The sequence below is a fragment of the Canis lupus genome, chromosome 2 (genome assembly GCF_048164855.1).
Source record: "Canis lupus baileyi chromosome 2, mCanLup2.hap1, whole genome shotgun sequence".
NCBI lineage: Eukaryota > Metazoa > Chordata > Mammalia > Carnivora > Canidae > Canis > Canis lupus.
In genome coordinates, this window is record NC_132839.1 from 72211568 (window position 1) to 72239556 (window position 27989).

The 27989-nt window shown below is 49.6% G+C and overlaps 1 protein-coding gene and 1 long non-coding RNA gene across 3 annotated transcripts in view; one reads left to right on the plus strand and one right to left on the minus strand.

Annotated features, from left to right (window-relative positions):
- STK32B (serine/threonine kinase 32B) overlaps positions 1-27989 on the plus strand; it is a 385348-nt gene that overhangs the window by 288399 nt on the left and 68960 nt on the right. For both annotated transcript variants that reach the window (XM_072806445.1, XM_072806448.1), the window contains exon 5: positions 22342-22379. In XM_072806445.1, the coding sequence (XP_072662546.1) occupies positions 22342-22379 (38 nt within the window). The remainder of the gene's footprint in view (positions 1-22341; positions 22380-27989) is intronic.
- On the minus strand, positions 18224-27974 carry LOC140621425 (uncharacterized). Its single transcript, XR_012021095.1, has 3 exons — positions 27811-27974; positions 19549-19956; positions 18224-19264 (listed from the first exon to the last, which is right to left on the minus strand). It is a non-coding gene; the product is annotated as an uncharacterized lncRNA (long non-coding RNA).

The window sequence follows — 27989 nt, forward strand, 5'->3', positions numbered from 1 at the left end:
AATGTTAGATTCCAGATCCAACTAAGGAAACTTTTTGAGCTAATGAAAAGGATTGAGGATGTGTAGAGGATAACTTTCTCATCTCGTGATCTAGCGTGACAGAATGAGGTTGTGTGTGCTCCCGAAAGTCATTGCCCATGGCCTGTGATCCCCACAGCCTCACTTGGTGGACATCCTGGCGACATTAGCCCAACCTGTGCTCCCTGCCCCTCTGCCATCCCGCCCGCCGCTTCCAGCCTCAGTGCCAGCACTCTGCACCCACATGGGGCCCTCTGCCCTTGCAGATCATTACCTGCAGTCTCACAGGACACCCCTTCCCTCAACACAGCACATCCCTTCCCGAGCTTCCTCCCCAGGAAGGTAAGACATCCTCCTGCTTCCACCTCCTCTCTTTCCGGAATTCTTGTTGTTTGGATATTAGACTTGCTAGACTTGCTGTGCTTTTCTTCTCCCCTTATTTTCTGTCTCCTGGACTTTTGATGCTACTCTCTGGGAAATGTCCTCAAGTTCATCTTCTGTTCGCCTTGCAGGTCTCCAACCACAGTTCTTCTCACTCTGATTGATCCTTTCCTGCAGCATCTTGTGTTTTATGGACACAATATCTTCTCCTCCCTCTTGGAGGATATTCGTTACAGTTATTTCCAGGTTCCCTCTTCCCTGCATTTGTTTCTGTGTCCTCTGAGGGCCTTTTATTGGTTTATTTTGATCTTTGTCTTTCATTTTGAAGGTTTTCCTCAAATGGCTACTGCCCATTGGCAAGTGTTCACTGCTAATGAGGAGGCCGTAAAAGGCTGGTGGCAGCATCTGGGTTGGGAGGGCCCCACACTAGAGCACAGACAGGTGCCTCCCTGGGAGGTCAGGCAGCAGCTGGCCATGTCCGTGTCTACGGGTGTCCCTCTGGGGCCGTCACAGTCTCATGAATAGCGTTCACTTTGGCTTTGATGCTGAGGCTGTGGCCGCAAGGCAGGAGAAGGGTAGGGACTGGGCACACTATTTGTGATTCAGACCATCTATCCCCCACTCCCTCTTTTCAGCCCTGTCCCACCAGCACCCTTTTCTATGTGTGGCCTGGCAGCATATGGCTGAGAGTAGCTATTTGGGCCAACAGTCTGCATGCAGAGTCAACTACCCAGCCTTCAGGAGCCCCCCTGTCCTAGTGATTGCAGATCCTCCCATGGCTGGAGGTTCTGCTAGGTTCTGTGGGGTGACCAGCTTGCCAGACCCTGCTCTGGGAGCCCTGACACCAGAGCTTCCCCCAGACTACCAGGTCGGCTCCTCTGTCTGCTTTGGCTTTTTTAACATGTGATAAAAGAGTTTGTCTTTTGGTATAAAATGTCCTGGCCTCCTTGTCCCAGGAGGTTTATCCTGTTTTTATTCCTTTACTGTGTGGCTAAGTGACTCATTCAGTCACTGAATAAATACGTACTGATCACATATGCTGTGCCAGGCACTCTTCTACAGCAACAAGCAGAAGCAGGAGCATCCTGTCCCCCTGGGGCTTGCATTCCACTGCTCTCCTGTGTCTGGTCAATCCCCCCCAGTTAATTGGAAACTGTCACCCATCTTCTATGGATGCACATAGCACCATGTCCCTCCCCTGGTGGAAACCCCTATGGGATCCTGATGCTGCAGCTGGATTGGCCTGAAGCCCCCAGCTCTGGCCTATGTGTGTCGTGGGGGGTCCCCCCTCCACCCCCAACTCTCCCCATTGTCCCCTTGCTCCTGACTCAGCCCCTCTGCCTCCTGCCTCTCCCTCCAGCGCTAGGGGAACTGAGCCTATACTGCTGCTCTGGTGATCTTCACAGCACTCCTTGGGGACAGGAATTGTCACCTCCACTATACAGGTGAGGAAGGTTAACATCGGAAAGGCCTCACCACAGTCAGGTGAGGTCAGAGGGTGAGCAAGCAGTGTCAGCTGGGTTCAAGCAAGGGCTCTCCACCTTCAGGGTCACCTTGGCTTCAAACCACCACCATCCTCTCCCTCTCCCTCTCCCCCTCCTAGCTTGCTCTCTCTCTCCCTCATTCCTCTGGCTGCTATGTGACACAGAGCGGTCCATGTCCCGTTCTGGCAAGACCCAGGAGCCAGGGATCCTGCTTGCCTTAGGAGGGCCGACCCTTAGAGAGATTTACTCCTTTTCTTCTCCCTAAGGACACATGGATCCCTGGGAACTGTTGCCAACGTGGCCACTGGTCAGCCTCAGCTTGATGAAATGAGGCTGCAGGAAACTGAGGCCAGGAAGCATATGAATCCCCTTCTCAAGTTGTTGGTCAGAGTTTGCAACCACTCCTCCACCCACCACCCTCACCACCTCCCACCCTCACCTCCCACCCCCTGCCTCCTACCCCTGCACCCTCCACTTCCCATTTACCCCTTGCCTCCCTTCCACCTCTACCTCCCACTCCTCCACCCCGGCTTCCCACCCACTCCTCAGTGTCTGCTCCCTTCTCTCCATACCCACTCACACCCCTGGCTCACTGAAAGCCCTCCTGGTGCTCCCCCTGCCTTCTGTTTTCCCTCTTTCTGCTCCACAGGCTGCCCAGCATGGTCCCTTTTCAAATGCTAAACAAACCAGTCAGGACTAGGTTAGAAATTCTCCTGGGCCTTCTCCTCAGGTCTCAACAAAGGGCCCAAGTTTCAATGGCCAAGTACTTCATAACCTCTGCTGCTGCCTGCCGATTAAGCCTGGTGTCCCCCAGCCCATCCCTCATCACCCCCACCACCATACTGCCTCCATCCCCACCACACCCACTGCCCACGGGCTCTCGGCATGGCATCATCCAGTCCACCCCTGCCCCTCCTGCTCCCACTGTGCTCCCAGCTGCAGGAAGTCCCCTCTGAGTTGTCCACCCACCGAAGTGGCTGTGAGCTCCCCATGCTCATCCACAGCCCTCTTGGCCCCGGCCAGCCATCTGCGCCTTCATGCTACGCTGGTGGTGCAGATTAGGCTGCTCTGTCTGCCCAGTCAGGTTTGATTCTGGGGGGTTGCTGGATTTCTGTACTGTGTGGTGTGTCCAGAAATACTTTCCTTTTTTTTTTTTTTTTAAGATTTTTATTTGACACACAGAGAGAGACAGAGCACAAGCGGGGCAGGGGGGGGGGGCAGCAAAGGAAGAGGGAGAAGCAGACTCCCCACTGAGCAGGGACCCCAGGATCACAACCTGAGCTGAAAGCAGAAGCTTCACCGACTGAGCCACCCAGACACCCCCAGAAATACTTCCAAATTTAAAAATATCTAACCCTGATGCCTAAAATTTCATCATTAAAATTCATATTTTTTATTGAAATAAGCAGTTCTCAAGTTTAAAACAGCAACAAAAGAGGTAAAAACATTGAGAGCTTACCTTCATGTAGCTTCTCAGATTGCATTCTGGGCCAACAGAAAACTTAGAGAAACAGTTCCCAGTCTCAGATCCACCAACCTCCTTTGCAGTGTATGTCCTATCACACCACCAACCAAATGCCTCTTTGCTATTTTCCTTTGTCAATTTTATGTCTTTCACTTAATGCATTTATTTAAAAAAAAAGACTTTATGAGTATCTTCAATGGCCAATATTATTTGCTTTTAATATGAGATAACTGTAGAGAAAAATCAATGAAAATGAAGAGAATTATAAAATTCAGGATGGATCAGGTGCCCACCAAGAGTATGAGCAGAGTCCTCCTCTCTCTGTATTGAAAAGTTGGGAGGATTAGCAAGTGCTAGAAAGATACTAAAGGCATAGGGGTGCCAGGTGGAGTCTTGCTTCTTGACATGATCAGAAGAACCTAAGGAACTGAGGTGTCTTATTAGGGTCCTGTCCATGTAGGTCCCAAAATAATCAGGCTGGCCACTGGGGATGGCACATGCTTTGTGAAACACTGGCTGAGTGGGAGTGCAACTCAGGCAAGGAAGAAATTGATGAGGAGGGAAGTAGAACCGGAGGTCGCCATCATGGTTCTCAAACTTGAGGGTGACTAACCATGCCAACAGAGCAGACCACGGGCCAGGTCCCCAGAGATCTGGACTTCCTGTCACCTGGATGGTGCATGGGTAATCAGCATGCCTGCAGCTGGTCATTGGAATCTTCTTTGAGAGAGTGGTCCAGCAGGTGGGATTGTGACTGTGAGTGTTTGTGGAGTCCCATCCCAAAGCCTCAGGCTTCATTTCCAACTCGGGCCATCCCTGGCATGGGCCCTCAACACCATAATGCCCTTCCCCAAGTGGAAGATGCTTCACCTTCAAAAGTGTGGCAGTTCTGCCCTCACCATTGGGAGACCTGGGAGAGGGCAAGTGACAGGCTCTGTGCAGCCAGGTGAAAACACTGGACAGCTCTGGGCTTTGCAGGTAGACCTCAAAGAGTTTCAGGGGTCAATGTCAAGGTCAGTAGGGAGGAAGTGCCAAGAAGAAGGAACCAAGCTCCCTCCTCCCCACCTTTGTGGATCATTGATAACCATGAGGCCAACAGTGAGCAGTTATTGGGATGCTCTCCAATAGATATTGGTAGATATTCTGGTGTTCCTTTTTTTTTCACCCTGATGTTCCTTAAGACATAATTGGCGAGGCTAGATTCAAACCAGTCTGTGGCATTAGTTTCTCTGCAAGCCCTGGCTTCCCCCCACCCTATGTTCCCCACCTTCCAGATTTTTCACCAGAGCTCCCCTGAGCTCTACGACTGGGTCCACACTTCTGACATTCCCATCCATATGCTGACTGCACACCCTGTTCTTGACTTTGGGGAACCTGGCTTTTCCTGGACCCTCCTTTGTCTCACTGTCCAGAATAGGCAGTTCATACACCCCTGTTTGTACCCCGAAGCTCCAGAGGGCTCTCTCCTCTTCACACAATCCCACCAGAGGGTATTATGGGCTGAATTGTGTTCTGTTCCCTACAAACTTCATATGTTAAAGCCCTAACCCCTCCCAGCACCTCGGAATATGACTATATTTGGAGATCATGCCTTTAAAGAGCTAATTAAGGTAAAATGGGATCTTTAGACCAGGCTTTAATCCAATTTGACTGGTGTCTTTAGAACAGGATATTTACACGCAGATACAGGGGGAGGACTGTGTGAGGATGCAGCAAGAAAACAGCTATGTATGTGCCAAGGAGGGAGGCCTCAAAGGAAACCAACCAACTGACAACTTAATCTTGAACTTCCAGCCCCCATAATCATGAGGACATAAATTTCTGTTGTTAAGCCCCTCATTCTATGGTGTTATGTTGTGGTGGCCCAAGCTGACTGATTCAGAATGCTGCTGGTCCCTCTGGAACATCCTTGGGGACTCAGGCAAGGACAACCCCTAGATCCCAGCCCCAAGGTCAGCTGTCCAAGGTCATTTCCTCCAAGGAGGCAGGGCACATGAGGAAACTTTACAATCATCTTGGAGATGACTCCAGGGCTGGGAATCACTCAGTGCACATTCCAGTGGCTGACGGCGTTAACACTGCTGGTAGTATAGCTATAGCCACCATCGTCCCAGCTGGATGTTACAAAAGGCTACTTGAGTCACAGGCCTACAGTCCCATGCCCAGGGCATCTACCAAACCCACTTCTCATTTTTTTAAAGATTGTATTTATTCATGAAAGACAGAGAGAGAGAGGCAGAAACACAGGCAGAGGGAGAAGCAGACTCCCCTTGGAGAGTCTGATGCAGGACTCGATCCCAGGACTCCGGATCACAACCTGAGCCAAAGGCAGATGCTCAACCACTGAGCCACCCAGGCATTCTCCATTTCTCGTTTTTAAGGACTATTTGGATATGCTTATTATTCTGGTGAAATCATCCCAGAACAGATCTGTCCTCCCACTGGCCATGAGCTATTTCATGTCTCTTCCCTCAGCAAACAAAACAGAAAATAGGATGAGTTGGGCTGCATCTGAGCTACCCTGACCCTGTGGCCATGCACCACCTGACTATATGTCTAATTCAGACCCTCCTCGCCCCCTCCCAAACCTCTCCAGTGTTAACCAAGAAAACACAAAAGGCCAAACTTCTGCACTGAAATTATACTATGAAGTAGAAGGATGTTTATTGTTCTGAAAACATACGGGAATTGTGCTGGTGCTTTGTCTAATTGTGTGAACAGATATTGTAGAGAAAAGCCTCATGTCTCGTGTCTAGGGGAGGGCAACTTAGGCAAGAATCCTGTGCCAGCCACTCACTACCTTGAGCCAGCAACTTCTCACCAAGTCTCATTAGCATGTGGGAAGCAGGAAGCACAATATCCACCTCACAGTGGGATCAGCATTGCCTGAGAACCTGTGATGTGCAGGTACCTTTTCCCAGGGATGACTGAGCTGCACAGAGCACCACATTCAGGAGTGTCTGTGCTTGGTTTAACACTGGGCTGTCGCCACCTTGAAATTCTTGCCAAGATGTGAACAAGGGGCCTCGCATGTTCATTTTGCACTGGACCCCACTAATTATGTAGCTGGTCCTGCTTTTACCTCCAATTATGTTATCCTTACAACATTTTGCAAGGTGGAATTTAGCAAAAGTTGTTGGCAGCATCACTATCATTATCTCTGGTAGCCTGCTCATGGTCCACAGCTCATCATCACCATCATCATTATCATCATAACCATCATCAACATCACTATCATCAGCACCAATATCATCACTATCACCACCACCATCACCACCATTATCACCATCAGCAGCAGCATTATTATCATTATCACCATCACCACCACCACCACCATCATCATCATCATCATCATCACCACCACCACCACCATCATATCATTATCTGCAGCAAGAGTACCATTATAATCATCACCATCAGCAACCTCACCGTCATCTTTACCATCATCACCATCATCTCCATCCTCATCACCACCACTGTCATCAGCAGCAGCAGCAGTACAATCACCGTCATCACCACCATCATCACCATCACCACCATCATCATCATCACCACCACCATTATAATCATCATCACAATCCCCACCATCATCATCATCACCATCTCTGCTAGCCTGCCCCTCCCCCAGCTCTCTGTTCCACTGCCCAGGACACCTCTTGAAATGCAGTGATACAATGTAAATGACCATGTTTATCACTCATTTCATTTCTCATCTCACCCTACTGGCACATAACCTCCATGAGAGTAAAAACTTACCTGAGTTTTATCTATTCTAGTCCAAGTAAAGAATGCACCTGGGACACAGTAAGTTCCCACATTGTGCAGTGAGCTTGAGGAATCAGTGATTTCTCGAGACTCCACTGCCAAGAACTATGCTATCACTTTACTTCCTTTAATCTTTATAACCATCCCTCAAGGAAGGATAAATGTCCCCATCTGATGGATAAGGAAACTAAGGGTTAGGGAGATTAAGTCCCCAACTCACATTGCTCATTAGTGACAGATCCAGGCTTTGAACCCACATCTCTCTGGTGCTGTTGGAGGGAGAAGTTGCCCCTGGTATCATTGGCCAGTGGGATCACAGTGAGCTACAGCCTTGTCATCTGAAGCATGAGCTCAATAACAATCTCCACACCCCCACAGGGTTTTAGATTACATAAGGTGAGTCTGTGTACAGCAAATCTTGTTCAGTGTAGCATATAAAGAATGGTCAATACATGTTAGATGCTCACCACTCCTGACTCCTGCACCCTTCCCATCATCCTATACCGGACTCTTACCCTTACCTGCCCTGCCCAGAGGTATAGATTTTAGGAAATGGCACATGGATTATTTGTTATAAAATTTTTTTCTGAAAGTTGCTCTGCCCCTGCCTGCCACCACCTATGTCTCTCCCATGTCCTTGGAACCTTGTTTGTTTTTAAGATTTTATTTATTTATTTGAGAGAGAGAGAGAGCATGAGAGAGATCACAAGCATAGGAGAGAGGCAAAGGAAGAATCAGGCTCCTCACTGAGCAGGGAGCCTGATGGGGGACTCGATATTAGGACCCTAGGATCATGATCTGAGCCAAAGACAGATACTCAACTGACTGAGCCACCCAGGCACCCTCCTTGGGACTTTGTTAATATGGTTAACTGCCACAGATGCTGGCAGCAGGTGCCTAGGATTGAATCAGGAGGCTAATGGATAGATGGATGGATGGATGGATAGATAGATAGATAGATAGATAGATAGATAGATAGATAGATAGATAGATGTGTATGTGTTTTAAGGAATTGGTTCACACAGTTGTGGAAGTTTAAGGCCAAAATCAACAAGTAGGACACCCAGTGAAGGATTGCAATTCAAGTCTGAAAACTGTCTGTTGTGGAAGGTTTTTTTTGTTTTTTTTTTTGGTTTGTTTGTTGGTTTTTGTTTTTGTTTTTTTGCTGGGGAAGTCAGACTTTGTTCTACTCAGGCCTTTAACTGGTTGGAAGGTTTTCTTATTTCTAAATTAAGCATTTGAAATCTTTTGATATATTGATATGTCAGTATATCAAATATATATTGATAGCCATCACCACAGTGCCCAGCTTGGGCTAATTCTTTTGTATACATTGTGGGCATTTTTAATCTTCACAAAGTCCCAAGAGGACCATGATGCTTGTTCCACTTTGCAGAAGAGAACACTGAGGCTCAGAGGGGTTACAAGCCCCCAGAGCCCAGTTCGTTTCAGATAGATTCAAGGTTCCTTCCAGTGTGGCAGACAGGGACTCTGTGACTCTTACACATTTTGGCAGCATGCCCCCTTGGACAAAATACTCACAGAGAGACTGAGCCCTAAAAATAGTAACCCTTAAAATATTAATTACCTATAATACTTCATGTCTATGCTGCTTTCTAACCAGGGCTCCCACAGTCCTAGTAGAATCAGGGAAGGGAAATCCCTCCTTCCCCTGTGGGTGGGTGGGTGGGGGTGAGCATGAGTGAGTGGGTGGGTGTCCGTGGTGTTTGCTTGTTTCTTTTGCCAGAAGGTCAGCACCTGCCTGGCTGGTCGCTTTAGAGCTCCAGGAAGTCAGCGCGCTCACTCCTGCATCCATGCCCTGAGCCCAGGTGATCCTCCCCGGCCCCCACCCTGTCAATCACACTGAATGTGCCTGCTCTGAGGGAGCCTGCAGGGCTCAGCAGCTGTAACATCAGCATCCTAACTGATTCCCAAAGGAATCCAAGCCCACCACTGGGGCCCTGTATTTTAATGAAGCCAAGCCTACACACCAGGGGTTGTAAGAGTGAGAGTTCCCCAAAAATACTCCTCTGAACACAGCCTCCCATGATGAGCCAACTTAGGTATCTGGGCTGTTCCTTTAGCAAAACAGGGCCTTTAGACTCCAGGAGGCTTCGAATCCCACTGGGGCTTGTCCCCAAAACTGCAGGTTCCCAGGCCCTGCCCATAGAGGCTGAGGCTGAGACTGGTCTGGTGCAGGGATGGGATGCTGCAATGGTCCTAAGGATCCTGGTTCCCAAAGTTGTGAGACTGAGGATGGACCCTGAGAAACAATGAAGAGCCATGGGGGGTGCTGGAGGAGGCAGGCAGTCGGAGGGGCTAGGCCTTGCATCCACTCAGCTACTCAAATAGCTATTTACAGAGTGGGTGATGCTGTTTTAGGTGCTGGTGACACACCAGTGTGAGGGCAGGGGAGACATCCGTGCTGTGCTGGGGTTTACGTCCGAATCAGGAAAGATAAACCAAGAGCAACTTGGTAAGAAAAATGTTGGATGGTGGTTGTATGGAGAGGAACAAAGGAGGGTGAGCAATGAGGGGAGCAGGGGTGTCTGCAGAGGGAGAGGGAGTCACAGGCTATGGGGGAATGGGCCCCCAAGCAGGGGACAGCAAGGCCAAGGTGCACTGGGACCTTGCTGGACAGCAGCCCACCTGGCCTCGTGCAGGGAACAAGGGGAAGGGAGAGGACCAGCCAGTGACTCCTGAGTGGCCTCGCAGTCAGGAGAGGGCCTGTGAGCTGAGAGCATCCCCTCTAGCTGTGTGATGAGAAGCACGGAGAGGGCGGGGGCACCAGAGCTGGAGATGCACCCATGTTGGAGGTGGGTGTGAGAAACAGCAGAGTCAGTGGTGGCTTCAGGGCAGGAGGTGTTGGAGGTTTGAAGAGAGATCATGTAACATAGTCCCCAGAGAATGAGAGGGACCAGACAGGAAGGATGTCGTCAGGGAACAGGGGGCTACCTGAAGAGGATTCAGAGCCCAACCCAGGTCCTGGTTGCACTTTTCATCAACCATGTTGAGCTGGGTGGTGCAGGAGGGAGAATGTAACCAGGGTCTGGATTTGTCCTGACACATCGAGATCAAGAGCTGAGGGTTGGGATGGGCTGGGGGTGGGGGGGATGCTGTAGATGAGGACAGGGGACTTCAGGCTGTGAAAGCTGGGGACACCGAGCCTGGCACATGGATAGCAAGGAGGCAGTGAGACCACTGGGTTGTGGAAGAGTTGTAGGAGGCAGGAAGAAGAGACAGGGGTGTGTTGCTGGAAGGTGGCTGTGGATGGCTTGAGAGTGCAGTGCCTGAGAGGTCGGCGGGGTGGGGGGGCATGACAAGGCCTGGGGTGTGACTGTGGGGTGAGTGGGGGAGACAGAGTGAGTACCAAGATCTTTGCAAGAGAGGGGAGGTCAGGGCCTGAAGAGGCTGGGCGCCCAGCCACTCGGCTGCTGCATCACAAGACTCACACCTGGGGTGTGCTGCAGGGAGGCGGGAACCGGGGATTGAGTCCTGTTGGCTTGGTGTGAGCTTCCTAGCTGTCTGTTGGGGCCTAAAGCAGGGATAGGAGGACATAGTGTAACCCAATGGCCCCCTCTTCAAAGGCGGTGGAGTTGAGATGGAAGGCAGGACTGGGGCAATGGGGAGCAAGGGAACACCTGTCCTCCTCCGGCCTCAAGCTCTGAGCAGTGATGGGAAAGTGTCCACTAGAGAGGATTGGGGTAGGCACTGTCCTCTGTGGATAGTCCACAGGGTTCCAGCAAACGGTGAAGGAAAAGTTCAAAGGAGGAGCTGAGTTCTAGAAGAGACGATGGAGCAGCTGGGAGCCAGGGCAGGTGAGGGAAGAGGTGGGAGCTAGGGATGCCTTGCACGTGGGGATTGCGCTCCAGGGGATGAGACATGGCTGGGATCCTGTGCCCAACATAAAAGGAAAGGAAGAGAGGGCGGGGGGACTGGTCCCTGCTGTCCCGAGGCAGGATGCTGTGATGAGCTTCCAGTGTTGGGGGTGCAAGGGCAGCGTTTTTCCGGGGGTTCTGAGGCACCCTCTCCACTCCTACAGATGGGGTCATTGCATCAGCGAAGGGGGACTTTTCCAGAGGCCAGCTATGTTCTGGGCAAGTTCTCAAACATTACTAGGTTCAAGGCTTTTCAACTGGAAAGTAGAAATAATAACCCTGATCCCAGGACTGTTGAGATGAGTGGTGAGATGTGGTCGGACCCCAGCCTTGTCGTCCATCCTTGAGGATCCCTGGGTCTTTTTGTGGCACTTAAAGAAGGTTCTGGTCCTGAGCACCCTGCCCCTGCTGCAGGCTCCTAGTCGTCTGCATTCTCCAGGACTGCCTCCCCCCCATCTCTCTCAAACAGTACCCTCCACCACTGTCCTGAGATGTCCCCCCCAGCTCCATGGTGCACATCTCCGTCTCTGCCTGTTTACCTCCTTCGGGCTGAATGTCAACCTTGTTTTATCCACTCCGGATACCTTGTTTTGTTCCCTGCTGTACCCACAGCACCTGGACCATTGCCGGCGGAGGGAGGTGTCAATCAATGTGCCTTGAATGCCCAAAAGAGCTCACATCAGATTGAGCCCAGAGCCCTGCACACTGCGTGGTGCTAAACTGGCCTGGAGGGAAGAAGCTATAGGAAGAGCAGTGGATGCAGGAAGAGCAAGTTCATGGTGTCACTAAAGATCATCGGCCACGGAGATAGATAACCCTGACCTGAGCCCAGTTGAAAAGCACATATTTGTGATTTAGAGCAAGTAGTTGAACGTCTCCATTACTCAGAATAAACACAATTATTTCTTTGGTCTGTTTTCACTCAAAAATACCTTCGTCTTTGTCAGTGACTCAGATGAAATCTATGCTATTAAGTTTATGATAGTCGGGGAAGCAAAGTTCAAATCCCAGTCCTGGTGCCCCTTTATGGGCAGGGGGGGGGGGCACCCAGGGAACTTACTTGCTCTTCTGAATGTTACTGTTTTTGTCTGGAAGACAACAAGGGGCCATTCCTGGTGGTGGCCAGGCCTCCCCTTGCCCCGGGGCTTCTGCATTCCAGGAACAACCATCCTTATGTAGGATTAGGCCCTGATAGGGACATGAACTCCCTCCACTGTTTGCATCAGAAAGGAATTCTGGGATTATGAATATAATTGAACATCTTAACAGAAAAGGAAAGAAATTGGGTGCTGTGATGTCAGGGGAGCTGGGCTCAAATCCCCCTGCTACTTTTTAACTATGACTATGGAGGAGTCGCTTTGCCACCCTAGGCTTCCGTTCCCTGGCTCATGAAAGGAAGACAAGGCCGGTTCTCTAGTGCTGATGTCAGAAGGGTTTAACGAGTTGCAGAATGGAAAGGGTTTCGTGAACTGTAAAATGGCCCATATCGTGAGAGATGGTCCTGATCGCGTTGGTCAGCTCTTCTGGTTTCCTTTCTACCACAGACTGTTCCCTCTAAACTCCCTGCTAAGTAGGAGTGGATCCGGGTGGGAGAAATAATCATTTATTGAGCATCCACTGTATGCCAGGAACTGAGCCAGGGCCTTTATATAACATGATTGCATTTTATCCCCATTTTACAGATAGGGAAAACGGAGACCCAAGCAGTCATAAGGTAGGGATTCAAATCACTGTCTATGTATAGAGGGTTCAACGTTTTTTCCAGCCTCACAGGATGTCTGGGCAAGCGTCCTGCCCTTCCACACACTTGCCTTATTCTCCATATGCTGTGCAACGGCTCTTGCCTTGAGCTTGCAGTCGGGGGGAGCAAGCAAATCAGTGTTCCGGGAGCAACTAGAAAGTGATAAGACTGAGTTGGGTGGGTCTCCGAGGGCTTCACGGACCCTTCCTGACCTGACCGGGAAGGTGACCCCCTCACTGCATCTTGGGCGGCATGTTGGGTATCTTGTCAGACTCCCTTGTCCGTGAATGAATTAATTGAACCCGGTACATCCTTGAACATGCTTCTGAATCCTGAAAGCTTCAAAATCTCCATGAGATATACTTAGGGATAATTAGCTGAATGCAATTGCCTTAGTAACCAAGTTTATAACCAGGCCCCGTGGAGAGGCACAGCTCTTGAACTGGATGAATCAATGTCAACCATGCTGATGTTTGTTCTTTGCAGGATTAAAGGAAAACGAACAATCCCCAAGTGTGGCTTGACTGGATGCTCTTTCTCTCCCAGATAATAAAGAGAGAGGAAAGTGATTGGAGTCACAGCATGGGGTTTTAGCTGGATCTAAGGCAGAACTACCTTACTAGGCCATGCGTACATTTATAGAATGTCTCCGTGCCTTACGCCGAAATGTGGGTCTCTAACTGCTATGTCCTGGCTCTACCGTGGGTTGACCCTGGGACCTTTCTGCACGAAGCCTTGATTTTACTGGCCAGTGACAGGGATAACAATACTGCCTACCTATATGAGTTTTGGGGCTCTACCATTGCAAAATACCGCAGACTGTGATGGCTTATAAAAGAGAAATTTACTTCCTCACAATTCTGGAAGCTGGAAATCTGAGATCAAGGTGTCAGCAGGGTTGGTTGTCCTGAAGCCTCTCCGTGTAGCTGGTCACTTTCTCCCCATGTCCGCATATGCTTGTTCCTTTCTACGTGTCTGAGTCTTAACTTCCTCTTCTGATAAAGACACCAGTTAAATTGGATGAGGACCCGCCCCAATGACCTCATTTTACCTTGTTTACTTCTTTACAGACCCCATCTCCAAATACAGTAACATTCTGAGTCCTGGGGGTTAGGATTTCAATGCGACTGGATCATGCCCCCCTCCAACAATGCCACATCCTAATCCCCCAAAAGCTTGTGAATGTGATAGCTTTATACAGCAAAAGGGACTTGCATGTGTGATTAAGGATCACGAGATGGGGAAATTATCCTGGATCATCTAGGTGGGTCCAGTATGACCACAGGTGTCCTTTTAAGAAGGACGCAGGACGGTCAGAGTCAGGAGTAGGAGATGTGCCGACAGAAATGGGAGGTTGAGGGCAGGCAAGGAAGGGCCGCCCGTCGTGGAACGGGAGTACCTCTAGAAGATGAAAGGGAGGGAAACAGACTCCCGCCTACAGCGTCCAGGGAATACACCTTATTGACACTTGATTTTAGCCTCTGAAGACTTATTTTTGGACCTCTGGCTTCTAGAACTGTATGAGAAAAAAAAAATCTGTTTTGTTTTAGGTCACTAGGTTTGCGGTAACTTGTTACAGCAGCCCCAGGAAGCAAATGCAGGTTTATGAGGATAAATGAAGGAGCACATGCTAAGTGCCTGGAAACCTCAGGATGAGTGGTGGAGTGATGCCAGGCTGCGCCATCAGGCTGGGACACAGGGACACAGGGAGGGGCCGTGGGCCAAGGCGACACTACGTCCCACAAACCAGATGGCTAAAACAATATGAATTTATTCTCCTGTGGTTTGGAAGTCCGAAACCAAGCTGTTGACATACTGGTTTCCTCTCAGGGTTCTGAGGGAGAACCCATCCCATACCTCTGTCCTGGCGCCTGGCAGTTCTGGGAGACCTTGGCTTGTGCATGCCCCACTCCGGGCTTCACCTCTGTCTTCACCCGACCTTCTCTGTTCACTTCCATGTCTTTTCCTCTCCTGATAAGGACACCAGTTGTTGGATTTAGGGCTCACCTAAACCAGTACTTCATCTTCATTACTTCTGCAAAGACACTATTTGCAAATGACATCCATTCACAGGTGCCAGGTGAATTTGGGGGACACTATTTGATCCACTGCAGTATTCCAGGAGGAGGTTGCAGTTGAACCGTGTCCTAAAACCTGCAGCTTCGGGGACGGGTGGTTGTGGGGAGGGCACGTCACTGAGAGCCGGGGCGGGGGGAAAGTCGGAGGACACAGGGCACCATGCATGGTCTGCTCTGCTGGGCTGCAGCATGCAGGGGACAGGCTGACTGGCCAGCTCAGAAAGAGCCTTATGGGCCCTGGCTTCTGGCCTCTGGCCTCTGGCCTCTGGCCTTGGCTAGGGCTTTCTAAACACGTGTCCACGGATGGTCCTGGGCCTGTGACCACCGCACCCCGCTCTGCGTTGTGTCCTTATGACTCTTCTAGGTGAGAAAGGCTCCTGTTCCCCTCTTGTTGTACCACCGGGACAAAAGGGTCCTTGGCTGTTTTCTATAATGCCACCAGCTGATGGGCTTACAAGTTGACAACCACATCTCTAGTGTTCACTTTTTATTTTTGAGATGATGCTAGAACTGCCCAGCGGTGCTGTAGGTACCAGAGGGCCATTAAGGGGATTTATGTAAGAAGGGACAGAGTCAGATTTATGCTTTGTAAAGCCATTCGGGTCCTATTAAAAAAGAAATACAACCTTGCGTGTGGGTGTTGTAATAAAGAAACGTATCCTGAAATACGAATAATGTAATCGTATTTATCGAATCAGATACTTATTATGTATATGCTGCTGTGATGACTGCCTATTTGAGATTCCAGGGACTCACACATTTTTTTTTCTTGAGATTTTTTTTTTCCCTCCCAGCCAGAGAACACTGATCTAGAGGCCAGGCCCCATGGAGTGAATGGGTGATGGGCACTGGGGGTTATTCTGTATGTTAGTAAATTGAACACCAATAAAAAATAAATTAAAAAAAAAAAAAGAATTGAGTCTGGTCTGCCAACATGTGAACTCTGACTTGTGAATAGTTCTTTGTTCATCAGTAAGATGGGAGCAGTATCAGAACTCAATGAGGTGACGTAGGAAGCCCTCGTACCTGATGGAGAGGAGCCACAGTCTGTGTTAAATCCATGTAAAGTGCAAGAAATTGCCCCAGCACATGATGAGCAGACAATACAGGTTATCTGTTAATGTGACTGTTGTTAACATTAGTGCGTTATTTTGGGGGCTGCCGTTTGTCCATGGTCCTTGCCTTCCACAGGAAGCAGGAGACACACAGGAGAAAAGTAATATTTGAGTAGCAACAATGCGTACTTCCATCATTTTTTTTCCCTATTTCTAAAACAGTCCATGCCAATATAGTGAGATCCAAAGTGTGAGAACCAAAGTCCTCAGCTTCCTGTCCCACGTCAGCTTGCTTCTGGATGAGTGAAAGGTCCTGTTCAAGCTGGTATGATGGAGGTCAGCAAGCAGGGTGACCCCCACCAGTCCACGCAGAGCCTCACAGATGCCTCTGTGCGCTCCCCGGGGGCCCATTGTGTTAGCCTGGCCTCACACTGAAGTGTCTGCGCCTCCTCTGGTAACAATAAACATGACCCGCCCTGGGCCTGGCCCTGTGCTGTTCACTCCCCTAAACCCTCACTGTGGTCAAGCAGGGTCACTGGCATTCAGACAGACCAGAGGGGAAACCCAAGAGCTCTCTCTGAGGTCTAACCACCTAAAGTCGGCTTCTTCATCAAATAATGCCCTTCACAGGTGGCCCCAACCCAGCCTTATAAACTCATCTCCCTTGACCACAGCCTCTGCCGACTGCTCCAGCAAGGCCTGTCTTCCCTCTGCCCAGAGCTGCCCTGGTGCCCTCCGTGCTATTCATTGGTGAACAGTGGGGAGCCACAGAAATTTCTGGATCAGACGACTGGCTCATTGAATGTATGTATTAAAACACACTAGGGCGCCTGGGTGGCTCTGTCGGTGAAGTGTCTGCCTTCGACTCAGGTCATGATCTCTGGGTCCTGGGATGGAGCCCCATGACAGGCTCCCTTGCTCAGCGGGGAGTCTGCTCCTCCCCCTCCCTCTAACCCCCCTCATGCCTCTCTCTTTCAAATAAAAAAAAATTAAATTAAAACACAATAAAGGTAGGTTTCTGTAACAGGATGTACATGAGGTGCTTTAACACCATGACTGAATAAAGATGACCAAAGCCAACAAAGCCTCGCCACAACCGCATGTGGTGTGCATCATCCAAATAGGAGTGAGGAAGCCGAGCCCCTGCCGGGCGGTGTGCCAAGACCACGGGGCCAGCAAGAGGCAGGCTCAGGACTCCTCTTTGCCCACCTCCACCTGCTACCTCCCACTCGCCAACTGCACATCCCTTCCTCGGGTGGTAAGATAGCCACAGCTTTCATTTCACAAATGTGGCTCTTCTCCACGTTTTGTCTTTATTGCTACGTAAGATTGGTGACGGAGGATACTCCAAGGCGCCTGCAAAGGGACACTTGCAGAAATGTCCTCACCGCCCTCCCTTGCAGTTGAGATCAGAGCCACTTCTGTGCTATTTTTTTTTTTTTTAAATAGCCCAGCTGACATTTTATGCTTTGTTTTATTTGGGGGCTGGAGAATAATTCAAGAGCAAGAACCGGGTTTTATAGCCTCGCCTGCATACTTTCCATCAAAGTGCCAGTTTGCCCGGCTCTGAAATTATGGGCCTGTCCTCAGAAAACATCGTCACAGCCTTCCATCCACGCAGAGCTCCTAATGCGCCTTCTGAATGCAGGAGCCCATTTGGAACAAGATGACGCGCTAGCGCTGAGATACCATCAATGAGAAAAATAGAGCTGGAGGAAAAAAAAAAAAAAAAAAAAAATAGAGCTGGAGGGAATGGCCCTGAAACCCGCGACCCTGTGGCTCTGATAAGATCCTCTGCCCATAAAATGCTATTCTTATTAAATCCCAAGTGACTCAAGCTCTCTGGCTCCTCTGTGCGGCTTTGCTGGAGTCAGCCTGGTGAGTCTTCTATGAAAGAGATCCTTTTTCTAAAAAAAAAGGATTTATTTATTTATTTATTTATTTATTTATTTATTTATTTATGAGAGAGAGGGGGAAGTCCCCAGAGGGTGTGCACGTGAGGTTGGGGGAGCCGCAGAGAAAGAGGGAGAGCAAGACTCCCCACTGAGCCCAGAGCCCTGTGTGACCCTGAGATCACGACCTGAGCCAAAATCAAGAGTCAGCCAGGGGACACCTGGGTGGCTCAGTGGTTGAGCATCTGCCTTTGGCCCAGGGTGTGATCCTGGAGATCCTGGATCGAGTCCCACATGGGGTTCCCTGCATGAAGCCTGCTTCTCCCTCTGCCTGTGTCTCTGCCTCTCTGTGTGTGTGTGTCTCTCATGAATAAATAAATAAAATCTTAAAAAAAAAATCAGCCAGGTGCCTCAAAGGACATCTAATTCACTTTCCCAAAAGCACCTTTCCTGAGTGCTCCCCAGCTCCATTTCAACAGCAGGATGGTGACCTGTCCTTTCTGCGCTTCTTCAGCGTGGGAGCCGTGCCAGCAAAATACACCTTGTTGTATTTTCCCTGCAAGAGTCAGAGAGGGGTTGTTTGCATTTTCCAGAGGAGGGAATGAGGCTCAAATTGCCCGAGATCATACAGCTAGCGTAGCACTTTTTCTATTGCTGCATAACAAATAGCCGCCAGCATAGCAGGTTACACCAACCCATGTTCACGCGCTCGCCTTCCATTGGTCGGGATCTAGGCACAGCTCCGCTGGCTGCTCAGCTCAGGATGCCACAGAGCTGCAGTCCAGGTGCCCAGGGGCTGCACCCGTTTCTGGGCCTCTCCCAAACTCCCATGGCTGTGGGCAGAACGCAGTCCCTGGTGGCAGCAGGCCCCAGCTGCCCGTTTACTTGCTGGCTCTCAGCTGCTAGAGGCACCTGCCGCCCCTGTAGGCCGCTCACCCATGACAGTCCCCGTCTTCAAAGCCAGCAGGGGAGGATCCCTCACTCCAGCCTGCAAAGACTGGTATGATGTAATCTTGAGGGGGAGATTTGTCCCCTTCCCTAGGCTGGAAGCATCACAGGTCAAATGACCCACCCTCTCCAGAGTCTGCTGCTTCATTTGCAAAGTGAGTACTGCTGGGTTGTCTGTGACTGACTTGCCATCCAGGTGCGGGCCTGTGGGGTACCCAGGCTGCCACTTGAGATTGGCCAGCTTCCTCCATCAGCTCCCCTCCTGCGATGCCGCCTGTATTAGCTACCTGTGGCCGTTGCAGCAAATCACCACGAAATCTGTGGTGTAGGATGACACAAATTTATTGTCTCACACTTCTGGCCAGAAGATTGAAAGTAAAGTGTCAGCCAGGCCATGCTTCTCCGAAAGCTCCAGGGAGAATCCTTTCCTGCTTCTTGCAGCTTCTGGTGCCTCCGAGCGCTCCTGGGCTTATGCCCACATCTCTCCAGTGGCTGCCTCTGTCTTCCCTAGCTCTTCTTCTGTCCTTCATGTCCGTGTGTCCAACTCCCCCTCTTCTCCCTTATGAAGACAGAAGCCATTGGATTGAGGACCCACCCTAAACCCAAGATGCTTTCATCTTGAGATCTTTAATTCCATCTGCAAGACTGTTTCCAAATAAAGTCACATTCTCAAGTCCCAGGTAGACATGAAATCTTGGTGGGGGGGACTGTTCACTCCCACTCCACCGGGCCACCTCTCCTCAGGTCTACCCCCAACCTCAGATTGGCTCTGACACCCTGATCCCTGCTGTCCCAGTGCCTTGGTCCCTTTGTTCCCCAGTAGCCCCCTCCTGTGGTGCTCACCCCTGCACTGCAGCATCTGTGCCACTCCAGCACATGGCACCCGGCCCCCACAGCTCCCATGGATTCTGAGCTTCCAAAGTGGAGGGACGAGGAGGGGCTGTGTCCGGAGCCTCTGCAGCCTCAGCTCTCTGGGCCCCTTCGCAAAATGTTGGTGGAAAGAAAAGGAAGAGGAGGAGGAGAGAGGGAGGGAAGGAAGGAGAAAGGGAGAAGGGACAGTGAGGGAAGAGGGGGAAGTAGAAAAGGAGGCAGGTGTAAAGCCCCCAAGAGGGCACCTTTAGCATCAGAGGAGGCTGTGGCTTCCCGTCGTGGTCCTTGCAAACATTTTGGGGTTCATGCTTCCTGGGCCATGGCCACCTCGTCCCTGCTCCCCACGCCCCAAACAAGGTCATGCCAAGCATTACAGGATTGCTATAAAATAAAATAAGATGAAATCAGAGAAAGAGAGAGACAGAAAAACCATAAGAGACTCTTAATCACAGCAAGCAAACTGAGGGTTGCTGGAGAAGAGGGGAGTGGGGGGATGGGGTAACTGGGTGATGGGCAATAAGAAGGACAAGAGATGGAATGAGCACTGGGTGTTGTATGCAACTAATCAATCACTGACCTCTACCTCTGAAGCTAATGCTACACTATATGTTAATTAGTTGAATTTAAATTAAATTAAATTAAATTAAATTAAGTTAAATTAAATTAAATTTAAAAAACAAAAACATTTGCTGCTATGTCTCCATACATGATGAGTACTTATTTCCCCTTTTCTTGAGAGCCCTCTGGGGAAGCTCCCAGCACAGGGCCAAGTACTTGCTGGTTTGATGCTCTAACCTTTGACTCTGGGTCTTCTGCCCTTTGTTTTAATTTTGTAAGTTCTCCAACTCATTTCCCCCATGGGGACTCAGAAATCATCTTTATTCACTGTGGATGTTTTGTGAACTCAGCAGCAGCAAGGTGGGGGGCGGGGCATTTGCTTAATGCTCCTCAATATTCATGGCTTGAAAATTCACCATGAAAATAAAAATTTAAATATAAAGGTTGAGTGTTTCTTTCATCCCCAAAGCCATAGACCTTGCATCACATGATTACAAATAACCGCAGTGCATTTCAGGTAGAATTACTATTTGATAAACTCAGGAGCAAATGTTTTTTATTTCGAAGCAAGCTGTCATTAGTCTCAGAAGATTGGATATTTATTATAAATGAGTGCGTGGGGTTTGCATTTCTCAAGTCTGTGATTTTAATACAGAGCTTAGGAAAGTGTATACAAGTTAATGGTAAGTAAATCAGGGCTGAAGGTATCAGTTGAGTTTTGGGTTTTGTTTTGTTTTTTTTTACATTCATTCTTCCATCCTCTCTCAACCATATTTCCTCTCTCTCCTCAACCAGACTTCATCCAGGCTCTTCTGAGTGCTTTTGCAATGAGGCCTCAACTTCTGGGCTTTGCTGTTCATCCCTGCACTGTTCCGTCTTAGTGAGGACCTGTGATGTCGGTTTAGCCAGAACCCCTCTCCACCCTGTCCCCGGTCAGGTCCTCATCCCCCAGGCGACGTCAGGAGCCCCAGCCTGCTTTCAGCAAGAATCCTATGCGGGGTGGGATGCCTGGGTGGCTCAGCAGTTGAGTGTCTGCCTTCGGCCCAGGGTGTGACCCTGGAGACCCAGGATCGAGTCCCACATCGGGCTCCCAGCATGGAGCCTGCTTCTCCCTCTGCCTGTGTCTCTGCCTCTGCCTCTCTCTGTGTCTCTCATAAATAAATAAGTAAGAATTAAAAAAAAAAAAAAAAAAAAGAAAGAAAGAAAGAAAGAATCCTCTGGGGTGCCTTTAGCCAGAGCTCCCTCTCTACTGAATATTTCCAGTTAGTAACATTGCATCCACGACCCCCACCTGCTCCTGGACTGTACATTCCCCCTTGTCCATGCTGTGCACAGAATTGCGGACAATTTTCCCCTTCTGAAATTGTCCTGAGTACCGTCTGTTCTTACACTTTGACTGCTGTCCCACTCTGATTTTTCCCTGACAGCATCTACTAGTGACAGGCATCGTGCTAGGCATGTGTTGCAGAAATGAAGAAAGCAAACCTCTGCCTTGAATGAGCACAACTTGGAGCTGGAAGCCTTTTGCTCTAATGGTGATGTAGAGCAGAACTTTCCAGAAAGTCCCCAGCTCCTACCCTAAAAAGGGATCAGCAAACTTTCTCCAGTTAATATTTTAGGCTTGGAGAGCCATGTTAGTCTCTGCTGTACATCCTTTTGTTTTTGCTTTTTATGTGTGTCTTGTTTTGTTTTTCTAACTCCTTAAAGATGTAAAAGCTCTTGGCTCACAGATCATACAAAAACTGACTGAGGGCTGAGTGCGACTGATCTCTGACCTGGACAAGTTGCCAACCTTCCCTGAGCCTCCTCCTATGTCTTTAGAGCAGAGAGTGTAACCCCTGGGAGGCTGACTTAACAATGTAGGAGGGCGGCATTACATCAGGGGAAAGGGACGCATCTATACCTGCTGGCAGAGACCAGGTGCTCAATGAACATACACACCCCTAGACGTCTCAAAATCAGAAATCATCAAGAATATTCAGGAGGAAAGTATTCACACAGTCTACTTGCAGTTCTGGGAAACAAGAAAGAAGCAAGAACACAGACACTGTGTTATCATAACTACTCCTCTGCTCCCTGGGCTCACCCTTCATGCCAAGGGAGAGACGGGCACTCTGGATGTTGTCCGGCATTTATCCCCAAGCGTCATATTTGTCTTGTGCTCATCAATAGGAATCACATTGTCAGCCTATTTGTTTTCTCTTACAGAGACATCAAGCCAGACAACATATTGCTGGATGAACACGGTAAGCCTGTTATACATGCCTTCCAGAGACTCTTTCAGTGGGAAGTTTGAGGTTCTGCGGAACTGGGGTCCTGAGGAGTTGGATTTGAGGGGTGACTAGAACTTGTTTTGTTTAATTCTGGTGGATGCATATCTGTGTGATTTCTGGTCTGTGTCCTGCACAGTGAGTCAAGTCCAATATATTTGAAGGTTTCATGGCTAAAGGCATAACTGCTTGCATCCTGGTGTGAGGATGACAGGGCAGAGGCAGAAATGAAAGGAAGGGCTGGACACCTCCCCACTCTGTAGACCCTTGGCTTCAAAAAAGTCACTTATCTCTCTGAACCTCACTGTCATCTTCTATGAAACATAAAATGGTGTCTACCTTCCAGATTATCATGGGGATCAAATGGCATTGTGTATGCCTAGCAAGCCAAAAAGCAGTAATCCACTAAGCCTTCCCTCTTCCTGGCTTCTCAAGCCTTCATGTGCATACAGACCCAGATTCAGTAGATCTGAGGTGAGGCCTAGATTCTGCATCTCTAACAGCTCCCAGGTGAAGCCAACACTGCTGGTCAATGGACCACACCTTGAGAAGCCAGGCACTATGTCCAACTTTGGTCTCATTGCAATCCCTTGGGGGACTTGATAAGAATCAAAGGCCATTCCCTGCCTTGTTTCAGCAAGCCCCAGACTCTGTGTTTTGGCTTGCCCCAAGGGATGTGATGCCCATCACAGTCAGGACCATAGGTCTAGGTCATGGCCCGACAACACATAGCTTGGCTGACCTGACAGTCTAGAGCAGCTTTGCAGGTAACCATCACTTGAACCATCACTCAAGCAGCCTTGAATGCTAAATTCACTGGCATTGCTTTGGAGACCTCATCCACCAAGGGCTTTCTGGAGGATGGGATGGAGTGAGCAGCTGGGGAGTTTCCTGAAGTGCTGCTGCATCATGCAGGGATGAGTCTGCAGGGATGAGTCTTCTACAAGGCTCCTCTGAACTGCCCCCACCTCTAGCAGCTGCAGCCTAGGCTTCCTTCCAGAAGTCCCTCTAGGATCCCGTATGTGTCACCAGTGTGTGTCGGAGAATCCTATCTATTGTGTGAGCTCCTTGGTCTCAGGGGTGGAGCGGGAGTGGTGGAATCTTGTCTGGAATCTCATGCTAGAAGCTGAAACCAGCTTAGATGCTTTAGGGCAGTGCGTTGAAATTCCTGTGCCCCCAGAATGGAAGGCCAGTGATGACCTCAGGTTGCCAAGGAACCTGGGTAGAGCTGATCAGCAAATCAGCTGATCCCCAGGTAGCATAGACAAGTCAGTATCTCCAGATGTGGAGCTCAGCTGACCCCCCCGCCAACTATCCGTGTGTCTTCAAGCCAGTCTCTCCCCTTATCTGAGTTTTGGCTTTCCCAGCAGTAACAGAAACAGTGTGCCCCTGCAGGCATGGTGAAGGTGAAAGACAAGACTGTGAAGGTCAGCCACCAGCATGACATCAGGACATAGATGGTGTTCGGGCAGGCTTCTATTACTCACCCTCTCTCTGTCCCTTCTCTGCTCGGGTCAGAGTGGCTGCATCACAGTAGCAGGTGAGGTGGCTGTGAGAAGGGGCACAGGCCTGTTATGCAGGACACATGGCAGGGCTGTCCCAGAAGGCAGGGGTCTGCCCCAACAAATGATAGAGACCTTTGGGCAAAGACCTTCCAGGGCCCTGGATATCTTCCAGAAGCAAAATTAAAGTGGGAACATAGCTCAATAGGAATAATTCAGCCATTTCATCTATGAGGAAATGAGCCCCAGGCCTGTGTCGGCTCCCTGGTTCATGACCAATCCTGCCAGCCCCTGGCCTCTGGGCTCCTGGAACCACTGCACACCAGGACAAGGGCAGGTATCCTCCCCTGTGTTTCCTCATTCCTGACCTCTGGATCTCTATCCAGCCCTTCCCTACTCTTCTACACTTATTCTCACCTCTCTACTCACCCCTTTTCCACTTTCCTTCCAGACATCCCCCTACCTCTCTGAGTGCCCGATCCTCTGCCCCTCCCCATTGGCTTTCACGGTGTCTCATCCCTGCCTCTGGCTTCACAACATCCCACACACTCACCAAGGGCCTGTGGACACCCCCTCCTCACTCTTCTATAAGCTCCTATTTCATGGGACTGCCTCTTCTCAGTGTTGGGAGACGGCGCTGAAACATTATTTCATACTAAAGAGTGAGTGACTCATTCCCCCTCTCCTCAACTTTAGTTGAGTTCATTGAGTGCCTTTTCAGGCAATGAAGAAGGGATATTTAGGAGCAAGGAATTCTTCATAGAACACACAAGAGTTCTCCCCAGGAGCCTGTGGCCACTCATCAGCTTTTTTTTTTTTTTAAATCATTGTTGCCTTTTTTTTTTTTTTTTACCTCCAGTTCTATTGAGATGTGATTAGCAAATAAAAATTGTATACACTAGGTTGCACAAAGTGATTTTTAGAAGGATACACTATGACTTAATGTATATATGTATACATTTTGAAGTGATTGCCTCAATCACATTAATTAGCTATCCATCAGCTCACGTTGTTAACCTTTTCATGTCGCGTATGCTGAAATCACTTGAGATTTACCTCCTTAGCAAATTTCAAAAGTACAATACAGTATTAGTAACCATAGTCTCCATGACGAGCACTAGATCCCCTTAACCTTTCCGTTAATTGCGTTACAAAAAAGTTTACAAAACAGATGCTATGTGTTGTTATTTAAGGAGTTTGATCATGGCTTTCATTGACTCCTTTTTCTGAGATCAAGTTGGTTGGCTGTGTTTACAATGAAATAGGAACATAATTAAATAAAAGCATTAATATTTTAGTAATAACATTCAAGTTCTTCTGGTTACACAAAACCCAAGGCTTTCGTACAAGCTTTTCTGCTCCACCAGCATCTGCTGTCCTTTCTGATCCTTCAGACGGGCTTTTATCTTCTCCCACAGGCACTGTGATTTTGTTCTGAGATTTGGGGTCTCTTGGCCGGCAGCAAAAGCAGAGCAAGGGTAAATGAAGTTGAAGGAAGAAAGAGCATCTTATGGAAGTGTGGAAAGAAGGGTTGTGTATGTTAGGGCTGAGGGCACACAGCTCAAGGGCATGGGGATTAAAGCTGCAAAGGGAAGGGGAAAGGTTGCATCCTTTTCTATTGGGACAGTTAGGCTCCAAATAATCACATGCCTTTACTGTGTAAGCAGGGAGCATCTAGTAAGCTCACAAGTCTGTGGGGTTAAGCTCTTGTAGGCAGAGCTTGCTCCTAAGACTGAGGTCGGGTGGGATCAGCCAGGCAGCTCTGGTGATGTAAGCTGTCCTCACATCTGAGGGTTGCCTGCTTCCAGCAGGTAAACCTTGACCTTGGCCGGATAATGCAGCCCTGATTCTCATCGCTCCCCCTCTGGCAGGCCAGCCCCACATGGAAACAGGAGCATGGAAAACCCAACCCTTCAAGTCTGTACCTGTGTCACATTAACTCCCATCCCAGTGGGCAAAGCAAGTCATGAGCCAACCTAGAGCAGGGGGTGGGGGACTGCACGGCACACGGCTAGATGGCTGAGACAGAGCGGGGTTGTGGCAGTTAACACCACCATCAGGAAGAGGCAAGTGGAAACAGAAGCGCTGCCTGCACAGGACGGCCCGGGGGTCCTTTCCATCTGGGGCGCTCCGCTTCTCCAAAGAGGAGCAAAGAGTCAAGAAGAGAGTCAGAAAAACCAACATTTCTGCCCTGGGTGTACCTGAGGGCCCTCATTCAAAGTTCACTGATGCTGTAGCCCTTGATCTGTGAATTCAGGAAAGCGATCCCTTCATTTCTGCAGACCTGCCACAGGCCACCCATTGTGCCAGGTGACCCAAAGGACAGGGCTGACAGTGGCTGTATGGTGGCTGTCCTCCTATCACCTGGGAACCGTAAAAAGTGCCAAGCAGAGCCCCACCCACAGAAGTGACTCATCTTGCAGGCGAGAGTGCTGAGAGGGGAGGGGATTTTTAAGGTCCCTGGTGGTTCTAAGGTGTAACCCAGGATGAGGGAGGGACAGAAAACAAACCCCCAGGGTCAGTGCTGGGACAGGGCAGGGATGAGGTTGAGCGATAGCAAAAGGATTGGGCGAGGGCTTCACTGGGTCCTGCAGCGTGAGGGGTGTCAACAGAGCATTGGGGGCACGTGAGAACACCCCACCGCAGGAGACCACCAAGACCCCCGCACAGTTTAGGCTTTCCACCGCTGGCTGTGAAGTGTGTACCTCACATGGGCTTCAGAGACCGACGTGCACCTTTAGCGACACAGGTCACACAGCAGCTGCCCCCAGCAGAGTGAATTTCTCATTGTCTCGACCATTGTCTTTTTTCCCTGAATTCTGATGCCTGACTTCTTCACATCAGGGCCACTGTCTACCTGCCTCAGTCACCCCAAGGCCAGGCACCAGAGAGCTGGGGACAGCCCCCTGTGCCTCAGAGCCCCTAAGATTATTCAGATCAGCCAGTCCTGAACCTGCTTGCCCTGCCTCACTCATTCCTTTCCACAGAAACCACCAGAAAGGCTCCTGCCCATGGTTTTGCCTTCTTCCTTGTGGCAGACCCCGCACTTTCCCACATGGCCCCCGTCCTCTTGGGAATGATGAGGAACAAGCTATCTTTTCAATGGCAATTGTCTCCTGATCCGTTGGCCTCACTCTACCTCGAATTTCCTATTAATTGATGTAGTTTAGAACACTCATTAGCTGGACTTGTTTCAAAGAATCTATCCTCTGAAAAAAAAAAAAAAAAGAATCTATCCTCTGTTGCAAACATGTTGGTTGATAAGTGTGATGAGCACCCCCCAAAACGGCCCCAGCCAGCAGCATCGACACTCCCTTCCCCCTTGTCGAAACATTTTATAGGCTGTTTCCACCATGCCTGGGGGGAGGGACACCAAGGCATTAAGAGAGTGGGCATGTATTGTTTCTGATGCCTCTGATCCAGGGATTGGAGTGGCTGAGATGGAAGTAGGGTGGGGGGGTAGGTGCTCAGGCACCTTGGAGAACAGGGTTGCTTCTAAGTCGGAGGAACTGTTGGCAGTGTCATTATTTAGATGGGGTTCCAAGAGTTAAGGACAGAGTGCAGGAGTGAGGTTTAAATTCTGGGTGTCCTTGGGAAGGTTGTAATGTGGTTCTTTTCAGGAGGCTGCAGGGAAGAGAAGTTTCTGCTGCAGCACGATGCAGGGGTGAAGGGGTTCTTAAGACCCTAATGACCCAACGCTGGAGTCCCTCATAGCCCCCCCAAAAAATAACCTCTGTCTCAGTTTCCTAGGGCTACTGTACAAAGTCCCACAGGTTCTGCCCTCAAACAGCAGAAATGTATTGTCTCATTGTGCTGGAGGCTGGAAGTCTGAGGTTAAGGTGTAGTGGTGGGGGATGCTTGGGGGGGGGCAGAGCCACACTCCCTCGGAGGTGCCAGGGACTCGCCTGTTCCAGGTCTCTCTGCTAGCTTCTGGCCATCCTTCGGCTGGGACAACATAATTCCAGACTTCATATGGTGTTTCCCTGGGTGCATGTCTGTGTCTAAATGTCCCCTTTACATAAGAACACTGGTCTTACTGGATTAGGGGCCCCACCCACCTAGGTTGAGCTCATCTTCAACAATT